This window comes from Pimephales promelas, chromosome 8 (genome assembly GCF_988280905.1).
Source record: "Pimephales promelas chromosome 8, fPimPro1.hap1.1, whole genome shotgun sequence".
Taxonomy (NCBI): domain Eukaryota; kingdom Metazoa; phylum Chordata; class Actinopteri; order Cypriniformes; family Leuciscidae; genus Pimephales; species Pimephales promelas.
In genome coordinates, this window is record NC_142776.1 from 25,988,990 (window position 1) to 26,004,929 (window position 15,940).

At 34.9% G+C, this 15,940-nt stretch overlaps 1 protein-coding gene across 5 annotated transcripts in view; it reads right to left on the minus strand.

The window, feature by feature from the left end:
• The window catches only part of ddr2a (discoidin domain receptor tyrosine kinase 2a), a 31,971-nt gene extending 17,398 nt beyond the window's left edge, over positions 1-14,573 (minus strand). For all 5 annotated transcript variants that reach the window (XM_089134238.1, XM_039647765.2, XM_039647766.2 and 2 more), the window contains exons 1-2: positions 14,414-14,573; positions 986-1,093 (exon numbers count right to left, since the gene is read on the minus strand). In XM_089134238.1, the coding sequence (XP_088990364.1) occupies positions 986-1,091 (106 nt within the window). In that variant the 5' untranslated portion in view covers positions 1,092-1,093; positions 14,414-14,573. The remainder of the gene's footprint in view (positions 1-985; positions 1,094-14,413) is intronic.
• Positions 14,574-15,940: the final 1,367 nt, after the last annotated feature.

Sequence of the window (15,940 nt, forward strand, 5' to 3'; positions counted from 1 at the left end):
CAATTTAACAATCTGGATGGACTGGTATTCTCTTCTATGATACATGCAAGCACAATATGGCTTCAAAATGAACCACTGAAGAACATTATGCAATTCTTGCCTTACAGCATTGTCACGTGTCAATGTTAGGCTTAATGTCATGCTTTCATGTCACCAGAGGAAGGAAGCAATGCTACCTTGGTTAATCAAACTCATCTGCTTCATAAATGAATAAAACCCAATATAGTACAAGAGCACAGTGTGGTTTTCATCCTGGGGGATCCCAGAAGAAGCTGTCTCTAGCCATGGTGGTATTAGCTGCTTTCCAGACTTATGCTTTAGTCTCTACTGTACGGCTGCTCACCATGAGCTGGCTTCTGGTTTCCTTGTAAAATATAATTGAACCTCACATTGACATCACACTTTCCTCCCCACAAACCACCCATGCTAGAAAGAAAAAGCTAGAGTTGAAAGACACAGACAAAGGAGAAGAAGCCATGAGAACCAGAATGGAACCTGGGCATCTTCCAAACCTTATTCAGACCTCAATATTACACTGATCACCGCTATAGTACAAGGCTGCTAGATTCAAACCTATAGTCAAAAATAGCATTGCAATTTGCAGCAAACTGATGTTCAGAAAACTTTAACATTCATGGACAATAAAATCTGAGATTGTGACCACATGCTGTTAGTGGTACCACAACAACTGATTTCCATAGCGACTTGTCTCATAAATTTTCAAAAACTGTTTTTGAGTTTAACCCCAGAGCAAATTTATGTCACCAAATGTTGTTCAATTAATATAATATTGTAGACTAGTTGTTAAGATTTGGGCTTAAGTTTCTACAAACTCTGAAATTCATGAGTTATCATCATTGTGCTGTTGAGTACAAGCCATTCAATACCAAGTTGCTTTGGATAAAATGATCAGCTGAATGACTTACATTTTACAGCTTGAGACATTTAATCTAATTTTATGCAATGAAAAAAAAAACATAATTACCTGGATTTACTTGAGACTTCACAGATCCTGATAGGTAAAGGAGAATAAGGAGCGGAAAGAGCATCTTCCAAAGTTGCCTCATCTCAGGCGGAGATGGGACCATCATTCCTGGAGAATGAGACACAAGGTTAGAAAAAAACTCACCACAGACATTCAGGAACTGTTTTAACATGAATTCTTCTTAAATAGAACTCCACTAAGAGAAGAATCAACCCAAAATTCAGCACAAACTTCACCCTTATATTTATGACGTTTCAAACTTGTGTGACTTACTTTCTTCTGTGTTACACAACAGAAGATTTTTTTCAGAATGTCTGTGAAAAAATGTGTTGTTTTTTTAACAATGAAAGCCAAAGCCAATACATTCTTTAAAATATCTACTTTTGTGCTGCACCGAAGAAAGAAAGTCTTTATGAAGTGCTTTTCAACACATGATTATGCTGCCCAAATGCTCATGTCAATGACTGGTCTTCATCCTTTCATTCAGTTATTTATTCTTTCATTACAAAAAGGCACTGAGCCATGAAACAAGTTTAATGGGAAAATAGGTTGTTGTTATTTTGAGGCAATGGTTTTAATTTGGTCAATAAAGATGCAATAATTGCCTGCAGAGCATAATGGAATTTCCATATATTCATTATAATGACATGAGAACAGCAACAACTGTTGGGAAAACTTCACAAGGCATTGTGGCTAGAGTTGAAAAAAATGTACAAAGTCTCTGAGTTCAAAGAGAAAATACTTGCTCTCTGGGTGTACTTCAATTACTGACCATCAAAACTTTTATGAAGGTCTGCTTTGGACATACAATTTTGAGAAAACACAGACACACAATAAAACTAGCCAGCACATCTTAACATTCACATTTACATAAATTCAGTATGCAGATCAAAAGCCAAATACAAATCAGCATGAAGTTTTAACATCTACTCTTGTGTAATGGAAATCTTGTGCTTAAGTATTGAGAATGAGGAGTCACGTGCCTATTTGGGCGGGGTCTGAGCCGGTCGGCCATGATAGTAGGAGACGCTATCGGTTACCAGGGTTTTTATCGGTTTTTAACGCAGCAGTTACTTCCAGGCATGGTAAAACAGTGCGGTATTGCGAAAAACTCCTCTACTACCGAGCTAAAAACACACGTAATCAATACTGTTTTGTCGTGGGAATCCTACCAACATGGCGGAAAGGGGAGGGGCACTGTAAAATGATGTCAATTCATACATACATCCATACATACATACAAAAAGATATGCACAGCACAGGAAGACAATTCAAGATACGTGAAACAAACAACAGGAACGCAAACTCTACACATGAAACATAACGTTAACACTGGACAAGGAACTAAGGAGAACTTAAATACACAAGGGAAGATAGCCAACAGAACAGAACAGGTGTGTAACTAGAAACCATGGAAACAAACAAGGAAGTAGAACTCAGGTAAAACCAAACCTAAGACCTATTCGGATGGCAACTGTTTCTCATGGATGTCTGCAAAAATTAATTTGAAAGCTTGCACCTCAGAGATAGAACTCATGCATTCGGATGGCGATTTATTCACGGTGGAGGAGCGAGTTTTGTGATCCTACGGACGCGGGAATACCGTGGTCAGTCACATGATTGTCTGCTGTAAATAAAATTGTCATAAGCTTGGACTAAATTTATAAATAATGTCCTATGCTCAGCCAATGCATTTGCATCAGCTGAGCATTCATGTCTGCGCATACCTACTTGCAGAGTATGTTTCTGGCCTGACATTGCAAGAAAACAAAAAACTGACCAGGGGATGTGGACTGTCTGTCTGTGGGTCAGACGTTACCTCAGAGAGTGTGTTGGTGCCAGTATGAATGACCAGTTAAGTCAAAATGTCACTTCCCCCTTAACTGATCATACTATGAAATATTACTGGCTGATTATTATGTTCTCAAAAACCAGCGAACAACAGAAATGCTTATGACAAATGATCAGGAGAATTATTTGTCAAGACTAAGGATATATTCTACAAAACATGACTGTTTCCATCATTCAGTCAACTATAATTATTCTTCTAAAGACAGATGCTGCAGACTAAAATGAAGCTTGCGTTAATTATAATGGAGAAAATTAGATTGTACATGCTGGATTGTAAACAAGCTCAGGATTACTCACTGGTTTTTACTGTGCATGACTGTCCTGGTTCTTTGAAAGGTGAAACACATGACTCAAGATGTGTTGTGTAACATGAAGAGACACAAAGACAATTGTACCATTGATTTAGCCTCATTTCATTAGAAACCCACTTCACCCCCCAAAGTTATTTTCCATGAATTACAAAGATTGTCATAACACCCATTCTTTGTCTTCAGCTCCGTCTGTCGAAGACAACAATAGATGTGCCCAGGTATTCATCATCATTTAGAGCCGAGGTTACTGTGGCCGAAAAGTCAGATTTGTTATGCAAAGTCCATACCGCAGTTTGCACACACATTGATGATGTTGACTGCATTGGTGCTTTTGTAATCTTCTTTTTCAGTCATAACAGAAGTCATGTTTTAAACAAGATGTAAAAGCACTAAAAGTGGTCTATACAAGTGCATTTGTCATAGTACCCATTCATTGTAATTGAATGGAAAAGAGTAAACAATATCTAGTACCTGGTACTATCAATTCCAATCTTGTAAAACCATAAGTGCTAAATCTAACAACAAAAACTAGAAAATCTTCATTTTCAGTTCCTACGTATTCAGTAACCAATACTTGTTGTGTCATTAGAAATTATTTTGAAGTTGAACTAAACATACATTTTGTAATTGAAACAGCACAATGCATATTTATCAAAGTTATATAAGTTCATCTTAAAGTTTTTAAGGCTGGAACAAAAGTGGCTTTGGATCTCTGCTGGATGCCTTAAGAAGCCAAGAAAAGTCTTCATCATCAGCCAAACAAAACTCTCCTTACAGGATTGGAGCAGGAGTGCCCTATATACGAATGTGTGATCTTCTGCCTCATTTAAGGTTTAAGTTTTAAAAGATTGTCAAAGGCCTCCTAGACCCAATGTCCAAAACACCCTTTAAACATTCACTAAGGCGAGAAGGCATGCTAATCAGAGGAACTCCGTAAGGTTACGATTAAGATTAAAGTGACTTTAGCATCATGACTAGGGCAATTAGCATTTGCCCTTTATTTAAATTACAAAGTGGCCCCAAAGTAGATGAACACATCTGCCACACAAAGAGTGCCTAAATTTAATTGCATTTCATGAAATAGATGGTTTCGTCCATAAAGGAATAGTTCACCCAAAAAATAAAAATTAGCTCATGATTTACTCACCCTGAAGGCATCCTATGTGTATATGATACTTTTCTTTCAGAGAAATACAATCAAAGTGGGGGAAGATGACCTCTAGTGGACAGCCTGGACACCAGAGAACATAACCCAACACTGTGACAATAGTTTTAAACTACGATAAAAACTGTTGGAAAGGTGTCCAAATTTCAATCTTAACCGCTCTATTTCATCAGAAACGATCTTAAAACAGGGCTTTAAGTGTAAAATACCGAACTTGTCAGAGCTTGAGCATGAGCATGAGTGCCAGGAGCTTGAGCATGAAGTGCCAGGCGACATAACTATTACCTAGATCTGGCATTAAACTCTAGATGGGACAGGCCTATCTTTAACTAATTTGGCAGTGATCACATCATTATCTACATAGCACAGCTTATTGGTTGCTGTTGCATCAGTGGCCAATGAGCTACAGCTCAACATTCAAACTGTTCCTGTTAGCAATCTGCAGCGTGCTTTAAGAAACCCTCCACCTTCTGGTACGGGGGTTAGTAGCAGCATGACTTACATGCTCACAGCAATGTCTGTAATAATGTATAGGCAGTAGTAGTCTAAGTCTCTGTACTTGCTCTAAAAATAGATTAACATTGTCATATTCATTAACATGCCAATCTCTATAACCATACCAATCTCTCCAAGAGTTGTCATGACATAATTGTAGTTGTCTTTATAGTTAGCAGTCTTGGTGTGATCGGGCCTTTACTGTGATAATGCAGTGTGTTGTGGAGTATTTGTGTTGCTTCATAAGCATGATAAATGTTGCATAAGAACCACATTGCTTAGTGGAAGAATTATTATTTGTCAAAAACAGAAAGAACTTCCAACATATTAATGTTAATATTAACTACATATTAAATTGCTTCCACAGTAACAATTAATGAAGAACCCTGGTTGCAGGGCTTTGAGAGCTCAATAATGAGAAACAACAAACTCATTCTCATACTCAAATTCTTCCTTTTTATGGTGTCTCTTATAAATTAGCTTCGTCTCCCCAGGGACAACCCTATTTTGGTTAACACGTGTGACTCTGCAAACCTCTCTGTGAACTCCCAAGCAGAGGGGATACCACACAGGGTAAAGCGCAGTCATGACCTGGGTTACAAGGACCCTCAATTACTCGCTGCAGTGCAAACCGGGGTTACAACGCAGTAGGGAGAGGATTCTTTGGTGTGTTATTCTGCCAGCATTTCCCAAAGCCACTTTCCCAAGTTCAAAACACTTTTAACACTTTGTTAACAATCAACTTCAGAGATATCTTTTAAGATCATAAGTTAATGCAACCGCAAATACAATTTAATGTTGTATATTATATTGTATTTATTATTAAACAAAATTATGCATCATATGTATGAATAAAAATTGGTGCTAAATTTCAAATTAATCAATAAATGCATGTTCAATCTAGTAAAGCTAGTAAATATTTGATTAAGGATGACACTAAGGTGTCATTTGTATCCAAAATGCAGTGTTACAGTAAATCCACAATCATTTTTCATTCACTCAGCAGTGTGTGTTGGGAGTTTTTTACTCTCAGAGGCATTTCAAAATGTATTCCTATACTGCACAGAAACATACAGTAGCTTACGTGAGGTCCCTCAGTTTATGAACATGTTTGTGAACAGAGATTATGAGACTGTAGTAAACATATGTGACCTTGGACCATAAAACCAGTCACAAGGGTAATTCTTTTGAAATTCATATTTTAAAAAAAAGCTTTCCATTGATGTATGGTTTGTTTGTATAGGAACATATTTGGCCGAGATACAACAATTTAAAAATCTGGAAAATTGTCCATTTATCTTTGCGATCATGCTGCATTCACTCACAAAAACAAATGTTTTATATATTTGTGGTACAAAATATCTTCATGGAACATGATCTTTACTTAATATCCTAAGGATTTTTGGCGATAATTTTGACACAATGTACAGTATATTTGGCTATTGCCACAAATATACCCGAGCGACTTGTGACTGGTTCTGTGATCCAGGGCCGTTGCCTCTGAAGCATTCATATGTGCTCCACACATTTACAGCATAATATATGATTAAAGACCCTGTGGTGTTTAAAATTGGTACCAGCCCTGCGAGGCCATTCCTCAAATTTCACGTGTCATGGTGTTCACACAGTGATTCTGCAAGGAGGCAGATGAGAATAATAGAAGGGGACATGGGTAGATGGGGCACAACAGGGGAAGTAACAAGAGATTTCTGTCTTAAACCAGTCGGTGTGTGCACGCTAGTATACTGCTTTATGAAGCTGTCAAGACCTAATCACATAAACTGAGAAGACAAAGTGGCCAACCACTTCAGAATATGGATGATTTTTAAATGTTCAGACATTGCAGACTTTCAGACAGACTGACTATTTAGCAACTTTTAAAGTTTCTCATTTGTGGCATGCGCCCATGTACATTGGAATGTTTAAAATCATTTTACCAGTGACTCTAAGGAAATGTAAAAGAAAGCTAAAGCTATAGCTTTCTAAATCACCTGTCATGCTTCATACATGCTTCAAATAAGACTTTATTACTTATATAGTCTGCATTAAAAGTATGAGTACTTAAATCACACACTATATGTTCAAAGGTTTGGGGTATATTTGGGGTTCAATACAAGAACTTAAATTGTTCAAAAAGGAAAGTAAAGACTATTACATTGTTACAATATATATATATATATATATATATATATATATATATATATATATTAGATGGATTGACTGGAGCAATGGCTGCTGAAAATACAGCTTTGCCATCACATCAAATAAAAAAAATAAAAAAACTAATACATTTATATGTATATATATATATATATATATATATATATATATATATATATATATATATATATATATTAAAATAGAAAAGTGTTAAATTGTAACAATAATTAAATTGTAATAATATTTCCTTGTAATTGTAATCAAATAAATGCAGCCCTGGTGAGCATAAGAGACTTCTTTCAAATAATTTACGAAGTGTAAATGAATAATAGTCATCCTAAATGTATTTCTGAAATTTCACTAGTAATGGTGGATAAGGAAAAAATAATTACATATCGTAAAATATCAAAAGCTTGAAAAAGGTTTTACATTAAAATGCTTCAAATAAATGAAAAGTTGAGTATTTAAATAGTCTTACAAGAACTTTGCATTAGTTTTTAACAAGATGATTAATTATATAAAATAAACATTTTATTTTTTGGTGGGCTCAAGTTCGCAAAGAGCAGCAAGCATTGCCATTTAAAATATTTCTTTCATAAATATTTCTTTTAAAATAAGGGGAGGGCAGGTGATGGTGCAACGGATAAGACACATGCCTTTGGTGTGAGAGACAATACAATAATACAATAATATCGAATCCACTGTGAGACACCAATGTGTCCCTGAGCAAGACACTTAACCCCTAATTGCTCCAGGGGTGTGCGACCTCTGACATATATAGCAATTGTAAGTCGCTTTGGATAAAAGCATCAGATAAATACATAAATGTTTATGTAAATATGATTTAAGGGCCATTCACACCACACTCTCAGAAAAAGGTACAAAAGCTGTCACTGGGGCTGAATCTTTACAAAGGGTAAACTTTTGTCCATTTTAACTGCTAAGTACATTTTAGGTGATAATATGTCCATTTCAGGAGCTAATATGAACATTTTAAGTGCTAATATGTACATTTAGGTACTAATATGTACATTTTAGGTGCTAATATGTACCACTAAGGTACCGATATGCAGCCTTTGGGTACAAAAGTGTACCCTTTGAAAAGGTACAGCCCCAGTGACAGCTTTTGTACCTTCTTTTCTGAGAGTGCAAGAACGATAACTATAAAGATAACCATAACGATAACTAACGACAGTGCTCTGTTTATTCTCTCTTTGTCCACTTTAAAGCTTGAGCTCTTCAAAGCTGAATAGATTCTGATTTGCTGTCTATTTTTTTATATTTAGAACTTCATAATCTTTATTTTTATCGTCCTTGGACTGCCCTTAATTCTGAAGATTATTATGCTCAATTGCTCAGAACAATATTACTCATTATTTTAGTTAAATAGTAAAGCATTTAAACATTTAAGAGCCCAGTTTGATTATTTTTTTTAAATAGCTTTTTTCATATTTTTAAAGTATAAATAGGAAGCAGCCATATACTATAATTAGTATAAAGAAAAGCTTAAACCAAGAAGGAAATAAATATATGTTTTGTCCATTTAACAGAAGTTTTGTGTTGAGAAATTCATTTTCCCAAAAGCAACAATCCCAGAGATTCAAACCAAAAACAGACACTCAGTAACACGCTACTAATTCCAGAACATCACACTAAACAATCACCTTTTTATCTAATAACAGTATTTAAAGAGAAATCATCAGTGATTTGAATGAAATTATTAAACATAACACCTCACAGCACAGAGCGCCAAAAAGACCGTGCCCCTCGCGAGACCTCTTAGAGTAAATACAGTTGGATTTAGCCGATTCCAAACCACAATACTGGCTCTTCAGTGCAACCTGGCAAAACGAGTCAATTACACATTACACACCGTCTTCAAGGCTCTTTAGTCAACATGATTCACATGCAATAGGTGAATATCACTTTTAAAGTAAAACGTGGCCTCGCACTGAGCCTGGTTACCTCATAAACAGCATGAGGCCCATATCAGGAAAAAGGAAATGAAAGTCAAAAATAGTGTCAGTGATTTTGCAATGAGGACACAGTGTGCTCTTTGAATTTAAATGCATAGTGGGGCTCACAGCAAGGTATCACAACAAGTATCTAAGCAAAAGCTAGCCCATTTTTAAGCAATTTTATTTTATTTTACAGGTAAGTGCTCTGAAAACCACAGCAATTAAAAGTAAAATCGCATTTTATATGCAAAGCTTAATCTTTATGCACCTTTTCCTGTGCCACATATAACGTTTAGAGCACGTCTTTTTTAAGTCAAGGACTGTTTACTGGATAGAGACTGAAGAATTATCATATTAATGAGTTTTTTTTTCAGCATTGTATGGTCTTCCGGTTCGGTTGTCCGGTTCGTTTGTTTGTTTTTTTGCATCATATTAATGTAATTACATACAGTATGCTTACATCACATTGTCTTTAAATATATTATAACTATTATATTGTATTAAATATTTTTGTGTCACACTTATTTTGTTTCCCCACAAATATATATATATATATTTTTACAATAATTTACCAAATAACAGTTTATGGTTTAATAGTCTCCATATAAGCTTTGATCTGGACATGAACAATTCCTAGATTATCAGTCTTTCATTATTGAATATACTGTGGCAGAGAAGCTAATGACAGCTTTACATAGATTGGAGGACAGACAGGTCATACATTATCTAAAGGCCTCAATTAAATATCATCACACATCAGTGTGAAAATCTGGTTGTAATTTGTGGCCCTGTAAGCGAGGGCTTTCCATGATCTGGGATCGGCACTTAACTAACCAAATAACCAGAAAATGACAGTAAAGGGCTGTTCAAATGGCACCCATCAAGACGATTATATGCACTTTTGGTTACGCCATGAGCCTCACTAAATAACTGTTAAGATTTGAATCATATACTTGATTCATAACCACATCAGGACTGTCACGGGTGACAAATATGAAGAGTAGAGTTCCAACATTAAGTTTAATGGCAAAAGGCAGAGCAACGAACACTAAACGTAAGCGTGACCGAACACTAAAAGACTGAAGGAGAAACTTAAGTAGTGACTCAAACAGGATAATTAAAGTACGTGCACCTGAACAGAATAAACAATAAAAGTAATCATAGTGTGTGAAGTTGCAGGAAAATCCAACAAAAGAACACATGAGATGAATGAAAACAAATCAAAAGTCCATTATAAGGTGCTGTTTACCCGACACGGTTTTCAGCTAAAAACATAAATAATTGTATGCATTTTGGCCATTCGTTAACATGAAAATGGGGTTTTGATTGCCTGAAACAAAATGGGTTTCAAAGTGAACATTTTTGAAAATAGTCTCCGTAAACAACAAAACCATAAACCTATGAAAATGATGACCTCATGCACATGCGTATAACATAGTAATGCATCACCAAAATGGCTTGGCAGCAGAATGCAGCTTTTTCAATCATTTTCGCAGATCCATGTGAATGGGGATCATTTTTAGCGTATATATAAAATCTGTATAATATAAAGGAAAACCTTCTTTGTTATAAGCATATCGTTGTGTAAACGTATACCCTAAGACAAACTAACAAGGGCATTCATTCCAAACCATTCCAAGAGTTTATCTTTTTGTCAAAGCTTCAAACAAGCACAAAATTGCTGCTTTATATTTTTAAGTACAATCAACTTAAAACTGACTTAAAAAAATGAGTTAAACCTTGTATAACGTGTTGCTTAACTTATTTTGATGAGTTAAAGCAATGTTAAAACACATGTTGTCATAACTTATAATTTTTCAGTGTAAAATAGTGAATTTTATTTGGCATTCAACATTAATGGATCTTATTCGCCAGGCTGATATTCACACGCCTGTAAATTTAGGTATGTAGAGACCATGTGTTTTTCATTCGAAACCTCTTTCATTTCTCCCTAAAGCAATGGTCATTGCATAGTAGATATTGTACTTTCATGGAAATACATAAATCCAAATTTAAATGGCAGTTCCAGCAGAATCAGAGCCAAGTGATAGCAAAAACACATGCAAGTGCAAGTGGTTTTGTGATAAGCAAATGTTTTTAATCTGACCTAAAAGCACAGTTGACTGAAAATGTAATTCTACCAAAGGTGTCATAGCATAACTGCATAGTGATGCTATTAGGTAATTAAAGAATCAAAGGCCACAACAAAGTTTGCTAATATTAGATGGTGAGGAAATGCTTTGAAAAAAGAACTAGCTATTTGTTATGAAAAAGGTTTTTAAAAAGGGTCTTTGTGAGACAACAGAGTCTTCATATGGAATTTAAAATGATTTATAATGATAAGCACTCAGCTGTTAGAATTCTTAAGTTAGAGTTGAAGATCACGTTCAGACTTTTAGAGTGCTATTTTTTACCAAGTAAATCTATCTGGTCCAATGGGTCATAGTTTGAATGGTGAAATTCATCTGTGCACCTGCACAAAACACACTGGAATGTAACATACACTCTCTCCTGAGCTTTCAGACTTAAATTACACCTAACAACTCTGCCAGTGGAAAAATCCTTTTCTATTTCCTTTTTGAAAAGCAACAGTCAATTTATGAAGTGTTGCATGAATCATAGCTACAAGACTGAAAGCAAGCAGTGGGTGCTCTCTTACTGTAAAAGTCAATGTACATATATTTCCAAAAGAGCAGACTTGCACATTATATAAATTGCACATGATAGAGACATTAACGAGGGAACAATTTAACTTCACTCCCATCAAAAACAATAACTGCTAATCAGCTTATATGTATATGTGTGTGTGTGTGTGTGATTAAGTTATTCAAAAATTATGAAAACAGTCTATCAACATATTACAAAACATAAATCAGCTGCAAAATATGGGTTCCATTCCACAAAAGGGTGTTTATATTGTGTTTATTATAGTAATTGCAATAACTGGGTAATAACTAATCTAATGGGTAAAGTACTAATCCTGAACCTACACCTAAACCCTGTAGTTTCCTTATATTACCCAGTACTTTCTTGGGTATGTACACTGTCAGTAAACGTACTATAAAATAAAGTGCAACCAAAAAAAAAAAAAAAGTTATTTATGTTAAATCATTTTATTTAGTATTTTAGGAGAAGATCATTTGTAACTACTTTTTTAAATGCATGAAAAATGCATGAAAAAAGTTGAAGTAAAGGAAATAATAATTAGAAAGAAAATGTAAACGAATTAATTAATTAGGGGGAAAAAGCAGAAAACAGAAGACACATCCAACCCCCATAAACTCCACCCCAAAGTGCTATCCAGTGGTAAAAGCAGGCGATGAAGGTATGTTTAACATAATAATAACAAGCTTGCAGAAAATAAATAAAAGGGGACTAAACTTTTTGAAATTAATTTTGTTCCAGAAGTTGTGTAATATTGGACATAGCAATAGACAGGTTAGCATTTCAAAATTGACATTTGTCACATAATGGAGACAATTTACACTTGGAATAATGAAGCCTATGAAGCACTTTAACTGAATAAGACAGACAGTGTCTTAATGGTAGAAAAGTTCAAGAGTGCGTTCCCATATTTCAATAGGAATTTCTACTGCTCCTCTTCCCAGGCATTAATTTTCTTTATAGAAAGGAATTTTCACCTGTTCTAAAGCCTTGTATAAATAGGAGAAAGTACTACCATCTCTATGACGTCTTTCCAAAATCTCATCAAAATACATAATTATAGCAGTGACATTTGGAATATAAGACTTCACAAAGTCTGAAATTATTCGAAGGGATATTATATTTCTCACACAGCTGTTGAAAGGAAGTCAATTTTCCATTCACATATAAACCCCCTTTTTTTCATAAACCTATATATTTTTTTCTTTCAAATCTCAAATGCATTGTCTAACATAGAAGGGCAAAAGGAGGGGTTAGCTGAGAGAGAGAGAGCAAAAACAACAACATACGTCTAAACTGTTTTCAAATACAAATAGAATTATGAATAACAGGGTTGTGATGATAAAGTGAACTAGCTATACCTGTGGGTGACAAAAGTATAGCATTGACATTCCTTCTGTTCCAACACCAGCCAAATATGGTTCTTTTAAAACAAGATACATTTACTCAAGAACCAAAATGACTTAATATCTTAAGTTTTGTTTGGAATAAAAAAAAACCAAAGTGATAAATAAATAAATAAAAAATCTAATAATGGGGTAAATAACATTCAACTATCAAAACTGTATCTTTGCGGTGAACTTCAGCTAATGGTTTTACTGTTCCAAAGTAAAATAATAAAATGTAATGTATATGACTTAAAAATTATAATTTATAATAGCTTTGAAATGTGAGCATCAGAAAAAAAACATGTATTATAGGCCTGGCTTAGATGCGACATCCAGTGTTATATGTAGCAGGGGGTCTCAGATAGGGGTCTTTATCCACTAAGGGGACTCATTATAGCCTTTTTATTATCAGAACAAACCATTAAAAATATAGCACACACAAGCTTTGGCTGCAAACAAAGCTCTAGCGTCTTCGCACATAAACACTACTTATGTTAGAATGTTTATAAACGGAATATTCACAGTTCAGATAAATCATGTGTTGAGGTATTGGAAAGGTCATCACTGCCGGTAGTGATTTCATGAACCACGTCCTACGCGAACCAGGTTGATTTGCACAGTGGGAGGATATACAGTGTTCCCAAAAGTGTTTGGACAGTAAATCACACTTAAAAATGTCAAAACAAAGGACATTTTCTCATGATTAACCAAGTTGGCTTCAAGGTAAATTTTATAGGATGTAGCTATAAGTCCAAAAGTTGTTTTAGCAAAGTAAACACAAGTGTAATTCACAATTTAGGCTATCTATACTAATACCAATGAACATTATGTTTTCTAATTTAAAAGTTTAAAAAAAATGGTTGGACTTGAAAGGCGTGCTTATCAAAACTATTTACATTGAAGTAAGATTGACTCAATGTCCAACTACGTTTTAGGGGTACTGTGTCTTATACCTCACCTTAACTTAAAGAGTTTTTATAATACAATATTCTTAATTTGACATCTACAAAAAAGGCTACATAACTTTACAAAGCTGTATGAGAAAGAAAGACCTGAGGGACAACAGGCTAATACCGTGCAATATGTAATTTTCAAGCAGAATCAAATACACTCATATGAAATTTAACAAGCTAGAACATGTATGCTGGCTTGTTAAAAAAAAAAGTAAATTCAGAACAGCTGGTTTGCAAAAGTTCACTGGATCAAGTTGCTCTGCTATCCGCTATTTTAGTCTGCCATGCAAACAGTGACTGTCCAATGCAAGCCTTAACACAAAGACAACGGCACAGCACTGATACACATTAAATCATCTTAAATCCATCACAATCAAATACACATTCTCACTAATCAAACAGAGGTAATTACCAAACTTATTTAAAATGAATAAAAATAAAAGAATAAAAGAAAAGAAAAATACAGACATAATGCAAACTTACTGATTGGATTGCTTTTTTTCAAACCATTTGTCCAAGGATTTTCTAATTCCAAGTACTGTATGAGTAATAGGAGGATACAAACTAGGATTTTTCTTTCTTTTCTTTCTCTCCGAAGTTCCCCCAGTTCTCACATTCAGGCACAGTAAGCTGATGTAAGACACCGCTGGATGAAGGGAAAAAAGAGAGCGAGAGAGAGAGAGAGAGAGAGAGAGAGAGCGAGAGAGAGAGAGAGAGAGAGCGAGAGAGAGAGAGAGAGAGAGAGAGAGAGAGAGAGAGAGAGAGAGAGAGAGAGAGAGAGAGAGAGAGAGAGAGAGAGAGAGAGAGAGAGAGAGAGAGAGAGAGAGAGGCTAAAAAACTAACATTCTGGAGATTCTTGGGAAAATGCCAAAGTCCCAGAATTCTTTCTGCCATGCAGAAGGTTTCAATTAAGTCAGACTCCTGTGACCAATCAGAGAAGATTTTCTTGAATATTCTTTTTTTAAGTAGTCCAAAAGCACGTACAATTAAATAAATATAATAAATAATAATTCAGAATTGAAGTAATAAGTGACAAGAACAGAAAGTATTTAAGTTTATGTCATGTTCATTTAATCTGTTATTGTGTTGGAGCTCTCTAATGTTAGTAGGAGGAGGTAGTCATAAAAAATGTATCGAAAAGCAGTGAATGTATGTTTATTTGCATTTATCTTGCAAACTGTTATTTGCAAGCCTTTTTATAAAAACTATTAACTAATTTGAGAACTATGGGTAAGGTGTAGGCTACCTCGGTTAGTTCTGGTTGTAACTCTGAAATTGTTCATCAATTGAGTTTCATATAATAAGAGGGATTTAAAATACCATTATCTTTTAGACTATTAAAAAAAATGTGATTATTAGGTATACTTCTTTTAATTTAGTTTGCCTTCCCCTTTAAATTTCTCCCCCATCTCTATAGTGGAAAATCAATCTGCAAGATAATGAGAAAAGCACTCCCAACTTTTTTTCTTCACCATTAGCTTTGGCTAGGGACAGGATACTCAATAATAATTTATAGATGGAAAACTGATACAGAACTACAGTTATAAAAGAAAATGTGTGTAATAAGAATTCGAAACTTCTCCACTTATCTAAAGAAACAGTCTTACTACTACTGACATGGCCTGATATGGTTACCATTAAAAAGCAAACTCAAAGTCAAAATCACAAATGACCAAAACTGTTATTGTTTTGAAATATTATTATTATTTTTTTTCTTCAGTGGAGGGGGATGAAACTTGGTGACTTTTGTTGTGACATGGCCTGATATGGATACCGCTAAAAAGCAAACATTTTACCATAATTAAAAGCCTAAAGAATGGACTCGAAATGACTTCTCACTATCTAAAGTCAGCACAATGCACTAACCTTCTACATGGCTAGATGTTCCTCCACAAGTGCACAAAAGTGACTGGATACGAAGAGGACATTCAAGTCACAGATCGCCAAACCCATCAACATCACAAAACTTAAGTTGATCCCAATTGGCTTTATGCACATGCAGCTGCACTA